Source organism: Solanum pennellii, chromosome 8 (genome assembly GCF_001406875.1).
Source record: "Solanum pennellii chromosome 8, SPENNV200".
Classification (NCBI taxonomy): Eukaryota; Viridiplantae; Streptophyta; class Magnoliopsida; order Solanales; family Solanaceae; genus Solanum; species Solanum pennellii.
The window spans coordinates 64008106-64029878 of NC_028644.1; the positions used below are offsets into that span (position 1 = coordinate 64008106).

At 33.4% G+C, this 21773-nt stretch overlaps 2 protein-coding genes across 2 annotated transcripts in view; one reads left to right on the top strand and one right to left on the bottom strand.

Moving 5' to 3' along the window:
- Window positions 1-2426: 2426 nt before the first annotated feature.
- On the bottom strand, window positions 2427-4886 carry LOC114078354. Its single transcript, XM_027919036.1, has one exon. It carries the CDS (start codon window positions 4841-4843, stop codon window positions 3701-3703), a length of 1143 nt encoding a protein of 380 aa, XP_027774837.1. The 5' UTR covers window positions 4844-4886; the 3' UTR covers window positions 2427-3700.
- A 6455-nt stretch (window positions 4887-11341) lies between these two features.
- LOC107028615 (alpha-glucosidase 2) overlaps window positions 11342-21773 on the top strand; it is a 17209-nt gene continuing 6777 nt past the window's right edge. Inside the window, exons 1-16 of the mRNA XM_015229752.2 lie at window positions 11342-11607; window positions 11954-12251; window positions 12356-12424; window positions 13992-14129; window positions 14546-14663; window positions 15231-15313; window positions 15712-15807; window positions 16499-16667; window positions 16755-16897; window positions 16964-17050; window positions 17215-17400; window positions 18240-18407; window positions 19539-19659; window positions 20035-20104; window positions 20977-21064; window positions 21169-21289. Of these exons, the coding sequence (XP_015085238.1) occupies window positions 11429-11607; window positions 11954-12251; window positions 12356-12424; window positions 13992-14129; window positions 14546-14663; window positions 15231-15313; window positions 15712-15807; window positions 16499-16667; window positions 16755-16897; window positions 16964-17050; window positions 17215-17400; window positions 18240-18407; window positions 19539-19659; window positions 20035-20104; window positions 20977-21064; window positions 21169-21289 (2134 nt within the window). The 5' untranslated portion in view covers window positions 11342-11428. The remainder of the gene's footprint in view (window positions 11608-11953; window positions 12252-12355; window positions 12425-13991; window positions 14130-14545; window positions 14664-15230; window positions 15314-15711; window positions 15808-16498; window positions 16668-16754; window positions 16898-16963; window positions 17051-17214; window positions 17401-18239; window positions 18408-19538; window positions 19660-20034; window positions 20105-20976; window positions 21065-21168; window positions 21290-21773) is intronic.

A 21773-nucleotide genomic window follows, 5' to 3' on the forward strand; every position in this document is an offset into this window, starting at 1 on the left:
TGCAAACTACTAATAGTATATTTTTACACTCTTATCTGGTGATATATTTATCGAAGTGAAAGTTTTATTTTTATGGATTCTGAGTATTATAATGATATTTTTAAATATTAATAAATGTGTTCTAAATTTAATATTTGTATATTTTTAAAATATAAATACATTATTTGAGTAAAAATTAGGAAAAGGGGTCAAAATTACCCATCAACTTTGTTTTATTGGTTGATTTTACCTTTGTTGTTTAATAAGTTATTTTTACCCCTGCCGTCAATAAATTTAACGAATATACCCTTCCTTGGACGGAAACCTCCAAATCAATTGAAATTATCCATTTTCTTTGTTAACCCGAACCAAAACCTAACCCACTAAACTAAACAAAACTCATAACAAATCAATTCATTTTCAATATTCTTTAAGTTTATTGACGACAGGGTTAAAAATAACTATTGAAGAAACCTTACCCCAGAACACGAACCAGGTTCGTGTAAGTTGCTTTTAAGTAAAGACAGAGTAAAGACACAAACACTTATTGAATTAAAAACCTTCCTCACTCAAGGAAGGAAAAACCTCGTTTTATTAATTCAACTATAAGATTTTGTGATTACAACTCAATAATCAAAAAGTCTTATCTCTACTACTCCCTCGATTGACTCCAATCGATCTCTCCAAAAGGTCAAACCCACCTTTTATTACAACTCTCACTAACACTCAACCCTACAAAGAGCCAAACCCACCCTTTGTACAATAAACTGTAAATTACAATTAAGAACAAAAACAAGACCAATAGTTCTACACGATAAAACCTTCTCACTCAAGAATGTTTTAAACGTAGTAATCCTATCAACCTTGAAGACTTCAATTTGATGAATAATTCTCCCTTGTTCTCTGCGTGAAGTCGTGGAATTCTTCTCTAGCATCGTGCTCTTCTTATAGAGTTTCTTTTGCCTTGTACACTCCTTATCAGATAAGGTAAGGAAGTTATTGTTGAACAAGGATTCCCTTTTAAAGTACAATCCTTATTATATACAACTTCCTTCCTTAATAATATATTTAAGGTTTTCCTTATTTGTATCAACTTATACCTTTAATATATTATTTTTGGCTTTGACAAATAACTCTATTTTCTTGATTACATGGCTGACCCATTTTACTCGATCTTGGACTCGAGCTTGGCTTCTTTTGCTGCGTACATTTGCTACTGATTATTTGCGCTTCTTGTCTATCATCAAAACATGAATTATCGATTCTATCATATTCTATCATATTCCCCCTTTTTGATGAAGACAAACAAATCTTTCTGTGTGATGCATGCGCAAATACTCTTCCCCCTTTTGACAAATCAAAAAGAGTCCAACAGCGGCTAAACAAACCCAATCAACATCCATAGCAACAATATAATCCTAGCCAGTTGAGCATAATAAGTTTAAACAACTAAGAGAACCAGGTTCAAACAAGATGCTTTTTCAATGTGAAGGTTGACCAGGCTTAGTTGAAGCAGAAGCCAGCATATCCAGAACTCTGTCAACTCTTGCATTGTTAGCAAGTTGCTGCTGCACCAACTGATCCTTCAACCTGTGTATTTCAGCATTTGAGGAATCAAGCTCAGCACGTAACTTCTGGTTGTCTGATTCAAGAGAGGCGTTCTTTTCTTCAGCTACTTTAAGTTCCCTAAGTAACTGAGCAACATGACCAGATGTACGTGGAGATGCAGTTGCAACCTGCTCCGACTCCATGGGAATGCCACAATCAGCAAGAATGGTTTGAGTGAACATATCTGCACGAGTCAAAATCCTGTCTTCTCCCAATGGTACTTCAAATGCATCAAACACTCTAGTTAACAGATTTCCAAAAACTTCAATTCTTTGTCATCCATCAAAACTGCAAACTTCATGTTTTCTCATTTCCCCAAGAGTTTCCCCCTTTTTGATGATGACAAACTATGCATATGTCTATCCACATTATATAATTTCCCCCTTTTGGCATCATTGAAAATCAATAACCAAAGAACTCGAATAACATTCAATGAGTGCAATATCATTTTTAACTCATAGCCACTTGGGCAACACTTTCAAGTACACTTCTGCTAACAAAATGGTTAGTTAATCTGAGGATATTAGTCATCTTACACTCATACACAATTAAGATCTTCAATGAGAAACGAAATAAACAAATATGTACCAGTTTATGCCCTTAATCAAAAACATATAATATCATGAGTATGAGACAGACATAAGCACATCAAAGAGTCAAAAGAGTATAAAATTTGAGGATAAGGATTGGGACAAAGATTACTAAAGTAAGGAAGAAAGGGATGTTTACTGCCATTGATAATTTTTTCAGTATGCCCATTGTGCACCAGCTTCTTTATTCTGATCAGTTTTCTTAGAATGTGAAATTTCATCACGAGAAACATGAGATACATCATCACCTTTTTTTTTTTTTTAACTCTACTCCGTAACATTTTCATTCTCCATGATTTTCTTCTCCTTTTTTTTTTTTTTATAGCCTTTTTCTTGATGACAACTTTGAAGGAGTACCAACTACTAGTAAGAGATTCATCACATTTTGGTGCACAAAGAGATGTGTTTATCAATAATGAAAGCAAGCAACAATTTATTTCTGTGAGAATTGTTCCCCCTGAGAGATAGACAAGTTATACACTTGGAATGGATGAAATATCAATTTGGAGTTTGTGAACCTGGTTCAGATGTGGGTGATAAAGCAGGGTTCCCCCTAAATTAAAGCATGAGTGACTTCAATACTGAGATTTTCATCATTAGAGCAGTTTGAGATTGAACGATGCTTATTGTCAAAGAGGGTTCTTGGTGATCTTTAAGAAAGTTGAATTTTTGATGATCGACCAGGTTCATTAGTGCTTATGTTTGACCCACACTCAGGAAATTAATGCATTGAAAAAGGATGGTACATACCTGAGTATTACAGAGAAACCAGGTTCCCCTTTTTTGTGTTTCTTCATGACTTACTTAATGGTGTTAGCAAAAAGAAGAGATAACATCCGCAAACTTTCTAAGCATTGTTTGAGATGTGACTTGAGTGTGTACCTGTTACAGTACGAGGTTGAGTTAGCAGATATTCATTGTATAATTACTCAAGCGTAAGATTATTCTTTTACTAGCCAATTATTAAAGGAAATCATGATAATGCATCAACTTGTTTCGATAACACCATGCTTTGACTGATTTTTCTCAAGTTCTTCATATTCAAGGCCTTCATGAGAATGTCGCATCATCATATTCTCCCAGATCAAATGAATCTCAAGCTGATTCACAGAGAACCAACCCTTGTCAATTTTCAATACCTTCCAATGAATAACAAGGACCATGTTCACACAACGAAGTTCCCCCTAAAGGTGTGCCATACTCTTACTGTCCCGATTGCTCTAATATTCCCCCAATCTCCAGAACCATAGATTAGTAGTAATTCATGTTGCAGGTGCATCAATGATTGTTAGCTGTGAACCAGGTTCATATGCAGTGTTCCCTAAATTTGCATCATCAAAGATGTTTGATATCATGTCACTTTCTTCAACTTTTTTTTTTTCATCCTTTTCAAGGAATAAACTGTCTCCTTGAAAATCAAAGAGCGAGAGGAAATTTTCTACCATTTTTAGCACATGTTTGGAGCATGCACTATTCATGTACCAAGTTGGCCTTTTCCCTCTCACCTTCACCTGAAACACTAGTCAAAGATTAGTCTTGGGAACCCAGATTAGCTTGGGCCCCTTTATGTGAGTAAAAGGATGAATAAGATTTCTTCTAGCCCATAAAGGCAAATAAGAAAACCTTTTATTTGGAGCATTTTTATTTCGAACCAGGTTCTTAGCCGTATCAGTCTTTTCCTTTTTGGTGAACTTAACATTTTTCTGAAAAGCCTCAAATAAAGCTTTACATTGATTCTTTAAATGACCTGAGTTTCCACAATGAGTGCATAAACTTTTAGACATGTGAATAGTGTGTGACACAAGATTATTCTGTTTTTTAAAACCTATCCCACTTCGACTAGTGGTTTGCTTTTCTTGAATCTGAGTTAAAATTTCAGAGGACCTGGTCCATCTAAGATTTCTTTCCAGATCCAGTTTGGTATGATCAAGATTTTCTTGTAACAACCTATTCCTTTCTGTTAAAGCTTGATATTTTATGGTTAACAATTTTATTTTTTCTTCTAGAGCTAATTGAAGTTCACTAGCAGAGTTTTTGCCCTTGTGACTTAACTCTGAGATTTTAATCTGTTCTTTTAATTTATTTTGAAGAAAGTGATTGTGTTTCTCAAGATTGTCATTGACTTCTCTTAAAGATGCATAGTTTTCCATCACTTGTTCTCTTTCAGAATTGACAGACTGATATGCATCTATAAGAGTACTCAATAAAGACTCTAGTTCCTTTTTAGAATATGATTCAATATTTACTTTGATGTGATGAAAACTTACCTTGCTTTGTTTGTCATCTTCTTCATCATCTTCAGAATCTGTTTCAGCAATGAGTGCAAGAAAATCATATTTATTTGATTGTTCTATTGCAAGTAGTGACTGATTTTCGAACCCTCCATCCTCAAATTCTTCTTCAGATAAGTCCCCCATAGCGGCAAAGGCTCTTCTCGTTGAAAGATCCGCTTCTTGATTGGTCATTCTTCTGTTTGTGGGAATGTACTTATCATTCTTGATGTCTTTGACCTTCTCAAAGTTTGCCTTTTTCTGCTCTAAAGCCCAAAGTGGACAGAATTTGATGAAGTGATCTGGGCTCCCACATTTATGACAAACCTGGTCTTTAGTGTTTTCAGATGGTTTTTGAGAAGTTTTCTTTTGAAAGGTCTGCCCTCTCTTTAGCATTCTGGTGAACCTTTTGGTTATGAGGGCAATATTTTCATCTTCAAAATCATCTGATGCATTTTTATTTAGAACCAGGTTCCTTTCCTTCCTTTTTCCTCCAATTTCCTTTTCTTGGTTTTTCTTGAGTTCGTATGTGATGAGATTACCAATCAACTCATCCATGGCCAGTGAGTCTAGGTCGCGGGCTTCAGTGATAGCCTCGACTTTACTTTCCCAAGTTTCAGGAAGGACACTCAAGAGTTTCCTTACTGCCTTTCCATTAGGAACTATCTCTCCCAAGGAGTACATCTCATTAATGATGGAGGTGAACCTGGTGTGCATATCTTGAATAGTCTCCCCTTCTGCCATCCTGAACAGCTCATATTGCCTGTTCAAGTTATCAATTTTGGACTTCTTGACTTGCGTTGTTCCTTCATGAGCTGTTTGTAGTGTTTCCCATATGGCTTTGGCATCTTGACAGGACGAGATTCGATTGTATTCGTCTGGTCCTATGCCACAGATCAAAATTTTCTTGGCTTTGGCATTGTTTTGGATTGCAAGCTTGTCTTCAACATTCCATTCTTTTCTTTCCTTTGGGATTTTGGTGATTCCATCAGTTGCGGTTTTCATAGGTATGGTTGGGCCATCTAGAATTACTCCCCATAGATCAGGGTTTTCGCCAATAAGATGGTCCATCATACGATTTTTCCACCATCCATAATATTTGCCATTGAACAGTGGTGGTCGTGTTTGTGAAGCTCCCTCTTGTGGGGTAGGTGGTGCTGCCATTGAGTCTTTTCAAGGTGTGAATCTTTTAACGAAAAGACCTGCTCTGATACCAATTGAAGAAACCTTACCCCAGAACACGAACCAGGTTCGTGTAAGTTGCTTTTAAGTAAAGACAGAGTAAAGACACAAACACTTATTGAATTAAAAACCTTCCTCACTCAAGGAAGGAAAAACCTCGTTTTATTAATTCAACTATAAGATTTTGTGATTACAACTCAATAATCAAAAAGTCTTATCTCTACTACTCCCTCGATTGACTCCAATCGATCTCTCCAAAAGGCCAAACCCACCTTTTGTTACAACCCTCACTGAAACTCAACCCTACAAAGAGCCAAACCCACCCTTTGTACAATAAACTGTAAATTACAATTAAGAACAAAAACAAGACAAATAGTTCTACACGATAAAACCTTCTCACTCAAGAATGTTTTAAACGTAGTAATCCTATCAACCTTGAAGACTTCAATTTGATGAATAATTCTCCCTTGTTCTCTGCGTGAAGTCGTGGAATTCTTCTCTAGCATCGTGCTCTTCTTATAAAGTTTCTTTTGCCTTGTAGGTAAGAAAGTTATTGTTGAACAAGGATTCCCTTTTAAAGTACAATCCTTATTATATACAACTTCCTTCCTTAATAATATATTTAAGGTTTTCCTTATTTGTATCAACTTATACCTTTAATATATTATTTTTGGCTTTGACAAATAACTCTATTTTCTTGATTACATGGCTGACCCATTTTACTCGATCTTGGACTCGAGCTTGGCTTCTTTTGCTGCGTACATTTGCTACTGATTATTTGCGCTTCTTGTCTATCATCAAAACATGAATTATCGATTCTATCATATTCTATCAACTTTCATTTAACGGCAACGATAAATCAACCAATAAAACAAAGTTGAGGAATAATTTTGATCCTTTTTTCTCCAAGATTTATTGAGTTTGATCGAACTCATAATCGCACTTCTAGCTCCACCCATGAAGAAAATGGGATCACACCAATATAAGTTGTAGTGAAATATTGGAATACCTTCACCTTTGAAGGTCTCATATTCAAGCTCCAAAAAATGAAAAGAATCATGCTTGAGTCCTTTTAAAATTATACAAATTTAAATTTAATCAAACCCATATGATAAATAATAAAATAAAGATGAGACAATGGGATCACGAGAGCATGTCTGTTATTGTCTTGTTTAGAGTTTAATACAATATTTTTATTTACGATATCAAAGAGGATTAGTTCTTGATTAATATTGATGTGGTAGGATTTGAAATTAAAATGCGAAATTTTTTACTCGTAACTAGTTGATCGAACTGATTTGATGGTTGATTATATGTGTTTTTATCGAATTCTTTAATTTTGTGAATTAATATCACTTGAGATAAAATGTTATGTTCTTTTATGATTGAATGACAGATAAAATATTGCGATTTTTCATGATAAAATATTTTTGCTGAAAGATAATCTTTATATAGACATATAATTTATTGAACATATAAGTTCTTTGGTCAATAGTCGATACAGATGTTTCTTATTCCTTTAAGGGAAAAGGGTATGATATACCCCTCAACTATGATATACCCCTTGTTATGAAAGTGACTTATATATACTCCTCTAACATTGGTCAATAGTCTATACATATACCCTACTTATAAACAAATGACTCAAATATTTCTACTCATTATTTTGAAAAAAATATGTCCATACATAATTTATTTTAACAATATAATACATCCTTAGAAAAGAAATATAAACCCATCATTTGGATATGAGACTCTAATTAACAACCCTCGAAAGAAAAAAATAAGTTATTCAATCAAATGGATAGGTATATATGTTTATCGATGGTTGTGTCGGATCATCGCTTAGGACCATGCTGTAACGCCGTGCAGTGAAGAATTTGGTAATAATTTGTCTATATGCTAACAAATAAAATGCCTACATTAATATATGAGATTTTCCCAACAATTTTTTTTATCAAAAAAACATTATTTCAACACGTCTGCTTCATGTCAATTTTAAAAAGTTTAAGAGTAAATTAGTTATTCTAACACTCTTATACGTGGCTTAAGATGGACACCTATTATTCTACGTGTATTTTATATATTTCTCCATCCGTCAACATTACCATCCTCTTTATATGAGAAATCGCACAAGGAGTAATTTCAGGTAATTTATTTGAATTTCTACTTATTTATTTGTTGAATTTTACAAAAGAGACATGTATCACATATTTAGTTGAAGTTGTAATTTTCATATATTTTACATTTGCATTAGCTCTGGTAAATCAGATGATACAATTATCTATCAAGATGAATAATTAGTGGAGAACTCTATAATAGTCGTATGTTAATGAAATGGTGAAAACGGCATATAATTCTTCCATAAAAAATCGATGTTTTTAACCCTATGTTTATGTCTTTCCATAATCAAATATTCGTTCAATTCTTTTTAATGTGGCTGGCTCCTTTGTTTCATTACATTGACAATGTATCTTGTTATTCTTTGTCCATAAAATAAGATTAATCTACCTCTAATTTTATGTACTATATGCACAATTTCCATCTTGCCAGTATTTTGTAATATTACAATTCCTTAATTGATCTTACATTTGATATTGATAATTTTTAATATGTTAACCTTATTCTTTTATTATGATAGAATATAGTGACGTGAAACATGCCTTATTCTTTTATTATGATAGAATATAGTGACGTGAAACATGTGGTAAATTATTTCCATCAGGAGAAAAGATGAAATGAGGTGGAACACAAAGAAGACTTAATCAGTTACCTACAAAATGCCAAGAGATCATATAAAGCCAACAAAATGCTTTCTTTCATTAGATGAAAACACTATTTTATAAAAATACACACATTGCAAAGCCAGAATTTAATTGATATTCTGCAAAAGAAAGCAACCAACCCACCAGCCATAAGTAAATTCTATGTTGCATAATCTAATTTCTCTTGGAGTCGAGAGGAAAATTTAAAAAAGAAGCACTTTGTCAATTAATTTTTAGTGTGTATCGTATTAACATGTTTATTAATTGTCTTTTATGAAATTCAATTATATGACATTTATAAGAAAACAAATATACTACACTATATATGACACAAAATATTGGGCTGATTGGGTCAATCACATCTAGTATTTATAAACATGAATATTTTAAAATTAATCAATATTTTATACGACAATTAAGATGAAAAATAACATTGTCTTCAATTTGTGGGAATTGAATCCATTTTTATATGTTTTAAACCTTGTTGAATTCAAGATATATATGTTTCTCAATATCACTAGAAAAATGATCTAATATATTTAGTAAGTCATTTTTTTTTATATATATAAATCATTGGTCTATTTGTCCTAAACAAAAAAATCGTTGGAATAGAGAATTTGGACATTATTTCTAATTTGTCTCGTTAGATTAGTTCTGTAGAACTTTTATGTGCACGCAAAATTGAGTGATATATTTTAGGCAAAAATAAAATTATGTGACATTTTGAAAGCATGATATTTTGAGCAAAAAATTATTTTAGGTCTAATTCGTTTATATTTAATAAAAAGTCTGAATTTGAATGATTTGTATTATGTATGTTTTCGTTTTTTTACTTAAAAATTTCTTTATAGTCTGAATAATTCAGATCTATGACAAACTATTATTTCCTTTCAAACTCTTTTAAAGAGACTTTAATATTCGAAAAAAACTGTGCTCCATATTTCTTTATTCAAAAAACGATAATTAAGCTTCTCTCGTTCTTCAAATGTATTAGTTATCCAAATTATTTCTCTTAAACTTTTAATTTTTATCAAGATGGAATGTTTTGTCCATGTGGAGTGTGACAATTTGACTAGATAGTTATTCCATAATCAATATGACAAGTTTAGCTAAATTTTTTAATTTTTTTTATCTTATAGTTTTAGCTCTTTTTTTTTTTACTTACCAATTTTAAAATTTTTTCTTGTAACATGTAGTCCTCATCAATTTACTTCTTTCACCTTCTTCCCCTCCAAATTAGAGTAGACATCTAAGTTTTTGCTAGTTAAAGATTAGGTCTAAAAGAGTCATCCTATTGTGGAGATTTTAAGCATGGAGTTGGATTTGATCAAGTTCATAAATGGCTTGAAAATGAGCTAAGATATTTTGTTCCTCAAGTGAAAGGTTTTCTAAAAATAACATTTATAAGGAGTGATTCAATATTTTTTATCCACAGGTTCTTACTTTTGAGGTAGATGTTTATGACATCTATATCTATATATAATATAAAACTAGATATAAACAAAATTTACAAGATGATATGACATTTTTCTATGACCAAGAAACACATTTATCTTTTTTCTCCTTTTATGGAATTTTAGTGTCTAAATATTTTGGTAATCCTTTATTCTTTTTCTATAATCATGTATTCAATTTTGTTATTTTTTCTCTATAATTAGTGTGGTTAATGTATTAAATTATTAACAAAAACAACTAATCTTTCCTCTTTCCCACGTCGTCAAAGAACATTAACTTTTGAAAATTAAGTTAATTAAATATATATTGGAAACGTATTTTTTGTTTACCAATTGTGTCTTGCTTGATATGAATCATTAGGTTGTTTTCAGGTAACTTTTTCTTTTAATTTGTTTTGTTTTGAAATATTAATATTTGATAGGTAAGTAGAATGATATTTTGTTTTTCATCTTCATCATTTTAGATGGTTATCTTTTCAACTGTTTATAAATTTCTGAATTTACATGGGACAATTATTATATTCTTATTTTGTCATATTTGCCTTATTCTTATGTTTACTTCGTATTTCTTTTTTTTTTTTATATCATTTTAGTTTTTAATTGATTAGCCAAACTTTTATTCAGATTATTATTTTTAATATATAATTATTTTTTCCTTTTCCTAGTTTCATTTCTTTGGGGTATATTACATAATGTTCAATTTGGATATAATAGCACCATATTAGACTATTAGTTTGTTATGAAGTGGAAAATGAGTTTAAATACAATTTTGAATTTTAGTCTCAGCATGGAAAATGATTCATATCAAATAAGTTACACAACTAATTATATGTGATAAATATTTTGAGTTTTTGTTTTATAGAATTTTTCATAATAGTAATCGTACAATAAGTATTTATTATTATTATATACATATAAGCACTCATACTTGGATGAAAAAAACTTAATATGTTAAATTAATTCAGTTTTATGTTTTAACTATGTATCTTTATTATGAGCCAAGCTCTTTTTATTGATATACTCTCTTCGTCCAGAATTGTTTATTATGTTGCGTTATCGAAAATTAATTTGATTAACTTTTAAGGTGAATTGGATTATATTAATTCGATATTTTAAATAAAAAAATTAGATATTTTAAAACTATATAAAAAGTACTATAAATTACAATTTTTTACATATTAATATGATAAAAAAATACATCTCAATATATTAGTTAAATTTTTTATAATTTAACTTTAAAAATAAAAAACATGACAAACAGTACCGAATGGAGGAAGTATTATGTTTATATCTTAAAATAACTATTTATAAACCGTGAAATAACGACTAATATAAATGCATTCACAAGACAAAAAAAAAACTACTATCACCACGTGTCAAAAAGTGCACTCAACAATTATAATTATGAACGCAATCAATCATTCACAAATTATTTTTTCTGATGAATGTTCGTTTAATATTTATATTATTTGATTCATATTGATTTAATATAAATTTTGATGAATTTTTTAATATGAATGTGTATGTTAGCCTTGCCACAAAATTAAATTTTATCAAGGTTTCGGTTGACGAAGCCATATATGGACAAGCTACCATTTCCAAATAGCATTATTATATCACCAAAATGTCACTTCACTACTCTTTGCTTTGTAAATGTTAGGGTTTCAAATGGGTCTTTGAAGAAGAAGAAGCCAAAGCTCTTGCATTGCATTAATCTGTTCAGTTCTACAAGTGTATCTTCGATTCATCGTTTTATCAGGTTAATTTTACTCCAAAGTTTTTAATATCTTTGGTTAAAAAAGTTTGTGTAGCAATACTTGAGTGTTGAATTAACTTCATTTTGTTAGTAGTGCGCTAAACTGAAAATCATGATTGAGTGGAATTGAAATATTTGGAATTCATTTCATAGAAGTTTATGACGTCGTGTTGAGTTTCTGAGCTGAACTCTTGAATTTGATCAAATTGGTGTAATTTACTGAATTTCATTGGTCCTGTTTTTCCAAATTGAGTTGGTGAGATGACTGGATTGAAATTTTGTTTGATATAATATGTTAAACTTATTGCAAACTTATAAATTTTGCCTAATTTTACGGTTTGGTATGTAGAGGGAGGAGCGTTAATAAGGGGTTTACTGGTGCAAGTTTTGTTGTGTCGAAGATGGGTGGAATAGAAGGTACAACTGCAATGTCTGATGCGAGAACGGGGAACATGATTTTCGAATCTATTTTGGAGGAAGGAGTCATTCGTTTTGATTGCTCTGCAGATGATAGAAATGCAGCATTTCCGAGTATTTCCTTTGTTGATCCAAAAGTTAGGGAGACACCGTTAATGTCTATACATAAAGTTCCATCATATATTCCTACTTTTGAATGTGTCAGGGGACAACAAATTGTTAATATTGAGGTAGCATTTTCAGGCCCTGGCAGTTCACTGCATCTCCTCTTCATGTTAATAATTTTTTTTTTTTGACTATGTTATTGATCAAGATTATTTCTACTTCAATTAAGCTTCCTTCAGGTACCTCATTCTATGGAACTGGGGAGGTTAGTGGTCAGCTTGAAAGAACTGGGAAAAGGGTGAGTTTCCAATACAATTCTGATGATAAAGATATACTGAATATGCTCTTCTACCTAAGCGAGTTGTATTTTCTCCATATATTATGAATTATAGGCAATAAGAAAAAGAATTTACAAGGACTTATGTTTATAGAGAGCAAACTATCCTCAATAAAAAGATCAATCAAAAGCATGAAACTTAGATGACACTGCCGGTCTGAGGCAGATCCAGGATTTTATGTGGATGGATGCACTATTATGAAGAGGCAGATCTAGAATTTATGTTTAACAGGTTTATCCTTTAGGTTCTTACTATTTAACTCATTACACTTTTGAAATTATAGGATCAAAATTAAATTCTTTTTACAATTCTAATGACTTTCACATATACTCTATGTCGGAACCCGAAAATGTTGGGATTAGTACAGCTAGTTGACTATGCTACATCGTTCACTGATGCTAGTTTTTATATAAACATTTATTTTGCATAATATTAAATTGTACGGTGACAAAAGTAGAATAGAGCTTCGAATCTGTCAAAATTGGGATTTTGAAAGAATAAACCTAATAAGAAAGAAAGAAAAAGAGAAGTACATTTGGGCCCAATTTTCTAAAAAAAGAAAGAAAAGAATACCAAGATAAGCATGGAGTTTACACCACCAACTTCACTTATAGAGGTGCACCCAATGATTATTGCACCATAGAACACTTTGAGCTTAAGTACACAAATATATATATTGAAGTGTTTTATAAAATTATAACATTATTATACATATCTAAGGAAAGGAGCATGGTTCATGTGAACCCATACCCATCCACCTAGATATGCCCTGGCCAGTCTGATCTCATGACATATCAACAAAAAGCTGTTTACTATAGCCTTGCATTGAGGAAGCAAAGGGTAGTTCCGGTCCTGAACATGTACATTCTAGTGGACTATACAACAACAACGAACTAGGTCTCAGTTTGCAACAAGTTGTGGTCGTTGTGAGGATTCATCATGAATAGGTATGTTGGCTTCCAGCATACCACAACCCCCCTCCTTTTGTGACCGGCAATGTGAGCAAGCTCGCACATGCGGAGTTGTTATGTACATTAGGGAGTATGGTGTTGAAAGTTGTATTTTGATCAAGACTATGAGATCATGTAATGGTAGACCATACATACTGCACATCTTGGAAGAGCTTCACTCGCCTTTAACGCAGTCCTTATATTAATTGGAAAAGAAGTTAAAGTTCTGCGGTTTCTAACACATAACAAATTAACTTCTGGAAAGAGCCTAAGGTGAACAGTCAGCAGCAGTGTACAGCTTGCTATTTACTGGTCAGTAGTGTTGATTTGGAACGAGTGATGAAACATAAATCAAACAAATGCATTTATTTGTGATCATTTGGGGCTTAGCAAAATTAAAGAACCAAAATTTAAGGTGCTGGTTCCTTCAATAATGGGGATAAAGCATGATAAGAAAGACCTACGAAGACCAGTTAAAAAAGACCTATGAAGAAACATGACCTTCCAAGAGCAAATCACAAGACGAAAGTGGTTAACAGAGTTAAAACACCTGCAAATTTAATTTTATTAATTTCAGATTTTGACATGGAATACTGATGCATGGGGTTATGGTCCGGGAACTACGTCCTTGTATCAATCACACCCGTGGGTGCTTGCTGTTCTTCCCAGTGGCGAGACACTTGGAGTTCTGGCAGATACAACACATCGATGTGAGGTATAGCTACTCTACTTCCTACACCCAAGCACTTATATGTGTTCTCTGTCTGTCTTTTTGTGTGTGTATTTGTATCTTTTTTTTTTTTGATGGCAAGGGAAACCTGTAGCCGCTACCCTTTAGGTGTGCACAGGGTTAAACCCCTGCTCCTATGCAATAGCTTGCAAACCACATAGGAGAGGTAACCCGCACTAAGCAAGCCCGGTGCGATGAGCTCGACCCAGAAGGCAACTCCCCTTCCTTTCGCTGGCAAGGGGTTTTGAACTTGAGATCTCCAACATGGAAGTCCCAAGTCCAAACCACTGGGCCACCCTGAATAATGATTGATGTATCTATTCATTACTTTGTATCTATTCACATATTCTTTAGTAAACTACAATTGATGTATCACTGAATGATTGTTATCACTTGAGCAGGTTGACTTGCGACAAGAATCCAATATAAGATTTATCAGTCGACAGTCCTACCCTGTTATTACATTTGGCCCATTTCCTTCACCAATTGATGTTCTTGTATCCCTCTCTCATGCAATCGGTATGGTCTTACACAGTTACACTATTATGCTTCTTTTTTCAGGGATATGCGTTCTTCTCTTTAAAATGATTTTCTTATATCTGAGTAGAAAGTAGTGGCCAGGAGAGGTATCTTTTCACTTCATTTGTATTTCATAACTAAGTGTGGAAAGTCCTACTCTCAGATCTCAGTCTAAATATAAATATAATTGTAAAGCAATTGAATTCTGTTCGACGGAGTTGTTTAAATGGTTTCTGATGCATCTTATATCATGAGAGATTTTATAAAACCTATATTTTGATTCTTCTGCTGCTTTCTCCAGAACCCAGAATGTCTCATTGTCTTTAGATAACACTCAACTTACTACATTTGTTAAAATGGTTTATGACGCATTTCAGTTTTCATGTTATGAGAAGCTCTTTTAAGCCTATTGGTTTATTTTTATTGATAATTAAGCTCAAAATAAAGACTTCTAAATTCTAATTTGAAAAATCTTTATTCCATTCCTCCCAACCAGCACGGCGCTTTCACTTTCCCTATTTATCATAGTACTTTGTTTGAAGTAACGGTCACATAATTTTGAATCAGGAACTGTGTTTATGCCTCCAAAGTGGTCCTTGGGTTATCACCAATGCCGATGGAGCTATGTTCCGGATGCTCGTGTTCGTGAGGTATGGTCATTTCTTTTATGTGAAGTAGTCTATTGCTCTCCTCATAGTGCTTGTTTTGCATTTTTATTTACTTTGTTGCTATACTCTGGCTAGCTGGATGCACTTCACATTCTTCCTTTGCCACCAACTGTTGCTAATTTTCTTATCCTCTTCTTTTTGCCTCCATTACTTGGGTTGTGGGGGTTTAGGGGTGGAGGAATCTAATAATTGATTATTACTCAGCTAGGGGCGTAGGAACCATACAAGCTTTAATTTTGTCCCTTATTTCAAAGCTTGATTTCATTTGTCTTTTCTTATCCCCCACTTATAGTACTGCTTTATCACCCCCCCTCCCCCCTTTCCCCAGGTATACATTTGGCCTTCTAATCTTATATTTCAGTGTCTCTTACTTCATGCAGATTGCAAGGACCTTTCGGGAGAAGAAGATTCCCTGTGATGTCATATGGATGGACATTGACTACATGAACGGTTTTCGATGTTTTACATTTGATAAGGCACGATCTTACTACTTAATCCTGATATATAGTTGAAACTTTAGCCAGTTAGTCCAAGTCAATGATCTATTTGTCAGATGTTGATCAAAATTTTCATCTCCGCTTGATAATATTTCCTTTGTAAATGTAATAGCAAGAACTCTCACCTGTAATCCATATAATATTTGTCTCTGTTGATTAAATTTCTAGCTATCCAAAAAGGTATAATAATGCATAAAGCAGGTAACCGGGAAAAGGATTTTTGTTTCTTCTCCTTGAAACTCCGTGAGGAGGATTTTGTTTGATATTCTTGGTACTGCAAGCTACTTAAAGTTGTAAACTATGTCATATTTCTTATTGTCCAGTTATCTGGGAAGCATTCCATTTTGTGTATTTAACTTACTTGGGAAGCTTACAGCTGGATGCTTCTCTCCCCTTCTCCATTCTTTGCACTTGCTTTGAAACATTAATATTCACAAATAGACATAATTTATGAATTTACAGTGTACTTATCAAAATTATTTTTTGAGCGTGTTTGATCTTGGAAATGCTTGCTTTTTGTATCTGATATTAAACAGGTTGTACTTCATTTGCATTAGATAGTGTCACCTCTTTCTCAATTTTATCTAGTTATGATAATTTAGGTGAATGCTTTTTGTTTACCCATGTAAAACTGACAGATCTTATAAACTTTTCTGGACATGGTTGTCAGGAGCGTTTTCCAGATCCAGAGTCCCTTGTGGAAGAACTTCATAAATCAGGTTTCAAAGCAATCTGGATGCTTGATCCAGGGATTAAGAATGAAAAGGGATATTTTGCTTATGATAGTGGTTCTGAAGCAGATGTATGGGTTCAAACAGCGGATGGGAGGCCTTATGTTGGTATGTGTTTATCCTGCAGTTTAAACCTTTTTTTTAATCGTTTGTATACATTTTTCAGACTTGTCATATTTTTATCTCCATCTTTAGGTGACGTGTGGCCTGGGCCTTGTGTGTTTCCGGATTTCACTCAATTGAAAGCCAGATCATGGTGGGCTAACCTAGTTAAAGATTTCATTTCCAATGGTGTGGACGGTATATGGAATGACATGAACGAACCAGCTGTTTTTAAGGTGGATTATTGAACGTAAATTTTTCTTAATGTTGTACTGCTTTTTCATCTGTGTCTTTTGTTGCAGACAGTAACAAAGACAATGCCGGAGAATAATATTCACAGGGGAGATCCTGAATTTGGAGGTTGCCAGAATCATTCATACTATCACAATGTATGCCTACTTTTCCTGCTGTAGCTTTATGTGCAAGTTGAATGTGAAAACATAGTACAAGCTCTGAGAGAGAGAGAGGTCTACTGGTGTGCTTGCTGATGAAACTCCTGCTCCTTTACTTAATGATGTAATATGCTTATAAATTGACTTGGCTGCCTTTTAAGGTTTATGGGATGCTCATGGCACGATCAACCTATGAAGGAATGAAGCTAGCTAATGGAAATAAACGTCCTTTTGTTCTCACACGGGCTGGGTTTGTGGGTAGCCAGAGGTATGCTGCTACATGGACAGGGGATAACCTTTCTACATGGGAGCACTTGCAGATGAGTATCCCCATGGTTCTTCAACTGGTTAGTAGCTAAGTATAATCACTTATGTCTCTAAGTTTATGTCAGATGCAGGCTTTTCCCTTTTGAATTATACTGCCTGCCACCCCTCGTACCCGAGTCTGACACTAATCATGTAATATCTATTTGTTGTTTTTATTTAATTTTGTTAATATGACTCATTTTGATTAAGCAGACTCCAACAGTTAACTTCTTTTTGCATCTTAGGCAGCTTCAACTAATATTTTAAAGAATTTATGAAGGATCTACTAAAATGGAGTCTTCAATATTTTTCTGTTTGACTCGCCCTAAATCAATTATAAAAATGATGAAGTTTGCTAAGGGAATGGGACAATTAATAATGTGTTTTGATGTTCTCTTAGACCTTAGTCAATGAACTGCTTGCTTTTTATTGAAGAATTTTTAAGTTGATAAAGTATCCATGAGAGATGATTGCTATGGTAGATTATTGCTTGATATTAGTATCTGATTCCTGTCTTGTTTCCATCTCTGTGCAACTAATTAGAACATGGTTATGTCAATGCAAAGATGTAACACACTATATTGCCCTATCATAGATTCTTTTATACAGTACTTAAAATTGGTATTTCAAGCTATTAATATTCGTATCACTTTTTTCCCTATTTTCTGTTAAGAAATCTTGGCATTTATTGTTACATGACCGGACGTAAATCTGTTTCTCGCACAATTAATTTCCAGACACCTGTGTGTGTGTGTTGTACACGTGTATCATAAATGAGTTCTTTACGAGTAACAGGTATTGAAACAAATATATTAGTTTGATTTCACATTGTACTGAGTTGATGCATTGCACTCTTCTGATGAGGCAACTTTTTATTCAGGGGCTCAGTGGTCAGCCACTTACAGGACCAGATATAGGCGGCTTTGCTGGAAATGCAACTCCCCGGATGTTTGGGAGGTGGATGGGTGTTGGTTCCCTGTTTCCCTTCTGCCGTGCCCATTCTGAGGCTGACACAAATGATCACGAGCCTTGGTCATTTGGGGAGGAGGTCCACTTCTTCTCTATAATTATGATTTATGAGTAGTCAACAATTTGCAAATTCTGTTTAGTCAAATGACTTTTTTAATGTTTTTATGTCCTATCCTGTGGTTCGTCCTGAAAGATTATCAAAGTTCTGCTTATGTTCATGCTCAAAAAAGTATTAAAGCTCTGCATATGTTTCTGAGTGTAACCTGGTCCCTGATGGGAGTTTGAGTTTTCATGTTATACTCATTCATTTCCTCAAGTGCGTGCACTCTCTCAATGCCTGTTATTGTTTCAATGGTTTATCAAGTCTCAAACATTCTTGATCCTTGTTCTGAAACTTAAAACATGTAGATTTTATAAGACCAGTCACATGACAATAATACAATAATAATTCACATGTATTATCTGGATACCATGTCGAGAAGTGTGATTTTGTTACACATGTGATTGCATTGATGATTACAATTCTTCCTACATATATATATGAAATTCTTTTCTTGGACATCTTTAAGGTAATTAAATCTACAAATAACTGCCGATCACTCTAGAGGAACAAATCCCAATTATTCACTCTGGAGATACAAATCCGTACAATCACCCTAACAGAGATATTCATTTACTTCCCATTTAAATGGTCTAAAATAGCCATTTTATTTGCATCAGTTTTTACACTTCTATTGCAAGCTCAATATGTTGGTTCTTGGAGAAAAGTTGAATTTATAACTGTATGTACATTTGAAGTCAACCATTGTTTTTTACATGGTTTTGTAAAGAGTTCCATTGCTTTGTATCTATCTTAAACAAAAAAAAAGAAAGAGGAAACATTATTAATTGCGTACGTACTCTCTCCTCCTGATATACTGCGGTTTCTGTTTACCTCATTTCCTGAAGTATGGGTTAATGACTGGTGTAGTGGTGCTAATAGCACGCTTTCTTGTTGGCATTCCCCTTGTGGATGGGTGATCGCCCTTTTGTCATGTTCACTCAAGGAAATCGATGAAGATGGATATATTTTGATATAGCTAATTGTGCACAGTGGATTACTCTACTTTATTCAAGTGTCTTCTAGATAACTAACCAGAATAATATATACTTTTTCACGTCTATTCTGTATGTAGATTTCTGATTTGACTTGGATCTATCATCTTAACAGTGCGAGGAAGTTTGCCGCTTGGCATTGGAGCGGCGCTACCGTCTTCTACCACACATTTACACACTCTTTTACTTAGCACACACGAGGGGTACTCCGGTGTCTGCTCCTATCTTTTTTGCTGGTAAATTTTTCGTAACTCAAAATTTATTTAGCTCCACAATAAATGTGCATGAAAGCGTGGCTATATAGGACAAGATAGTCAAATTCCATAGTTTTGGCAGGTTAATCATTTGAAAGGAGTTTTCAAATGTTAGCTATCTTTCTTGGAATTTCTCATTTACTTTCTGTAAAGCCCAAAAACGAAAAGTTGGTTTATGGTTGAGGCTTTTGTGCAAGTTACTTGATCCAAAAATTAACAAATTAGACATTTCAATTCAAGGATGTTGGTTTCTTTTTGATCATTTGTTTCAGTTTATTCATTCCCTATCGATAATATCAAATCTATTAGTAAATGAATAACATCAATTTTGTAGTAATCTGTTGCTTACTCTTGCAGATCCAAAAGACCCCGAGCTGAGGAAACTTGAGAACTCATTTTTGCTGGGACCAATTCTTATATATGCAAGGTTTAATTCTTTTTCCTTCACAGATGCGGTAGTAGGTGACTGTCAAACTCTGCATATCTGGTATCCTTTGTTTGTGTTCTACAATATACCCATTGCTAATATTCCTGTCTATCAGTCAACTTCATAGGTGGCATATCTTTCTGGTTTATCATTTTAATCTATAAAGTAGATTAAGGGAAAACCAAAACATTTTGCTTGTTCCAGTAGGTGCCTATGTAAATACTATCAGAAGAGATAAAAAAAAATCGATTTTTATCATGGTTAGTAAACAGTTAGGATACTACATTTTCAACCCTGTTGTAAATAACAGGCTATTGTGATCTACTTTTGGTTCCAATAACTATAAGCCTACAATTTCTTTTATTATTTGGCAAGTGTTTGGTATCAGGTTTTAGAGACGATACTAACTCTATCATGAGAAACCTCTTTCAGTCTTTCATTCATGCTTCTGGTTGGATTTTGTCTCAAAAACAGACTGCTAAATACCTTACACTACCTTGACTATACAATGCTCTTCATATATTGGCAACAATAATCCTTGTCTAAGCAGCACGGTCTGTTATCTATTTCATTGGTTTGCTTATCGACCAATTTCACTTCCCAAATGACTGTCTTCAAACACTTCTGTATTCTCTAGGCAATTGACATTCATAGAGGTGACTGATATACTAGAGTGAACGAGATATTGCTAACTAATAAGTCTTTATAATGCAGTTGAGAATTGAGACTTCAGATGGAGAAAGTTGGTTCATTTTGCCTAACCTAATCCATATTTACTTCGTTTGACTGCTTATTTTCATATATATGGGTCAGTGTGGATGGTTTAATCTGTCACGTGCATGCATATACTAACTCATTTTGTATTTGAGCAGCACTCAGCGTGATGAGGAATTGGATACAGCTCATCACAAATTACCAAGAGGCATTTGGTTGAGTTTTGATTTTGACGATTCACATCCGGTATTTAGACTTGGGAACTGGATTAACCACTAGCATTATCACGCATTATCACTATTTCAATTTGCTTTTAGTTATCATTGTTTTTATTTCTTGTAAAATTTTAGGATTTACCTGCACTATATTTGCTTGGTGGATCAATCATCCCTGTCGGTCCACTTTATCAGCATGTGGGTCAAGCTGATCCTAGTGATGATTTAACATTACTCATCGCCCTGGATGAAAATGGTAATTTTTTATCTTTTATGTCATAGTAACATAGTTGACTTCCAAACTCCGGGTAAATTATGGTTAACTAGGTTTAGTTGGTTTAGCAGTTATCAGGAATCTCATCTTACTTTTTCCATCCCAATTTGTCCGATTTCATTTGTTGAGTGCTAAAGTTAACCAAATTTTGTAATCAAATTAATTATTTCATTTAAGAATATTAAATTCTTAATGCCTTCAGAATATAAAACTAGATTTAGAGGAAACCTCAATTGTTTTTCATGTTTTCAAATTGCATCTCAGAATATGAATAACACATAGAAAGATCAACCAAAAGACCTAGCCAAAAAATAAGAAAGAGGAAAGAGCAATCAAAAGTTGTTATTTTACTTGATAAAAGGGAAGGATTCATGAAATATCAATTTATCATGAGATGCCATTTCTGTAAAATTCGATAGAAGTAAGGCCTGGAAGAATGTTTTTTTTTTGCGGGGGGTGGGGGGTG

Excerpts from the sequence above, each read along its gene's own strand:
- LOC114078354 (XM_027919036.1), bottom strand. The coding sequence starts at position 4,843 with ATGCTAAAGAGAGGGCAGACCTTTCAAAAGAAAACTTCTCAAAAACCA.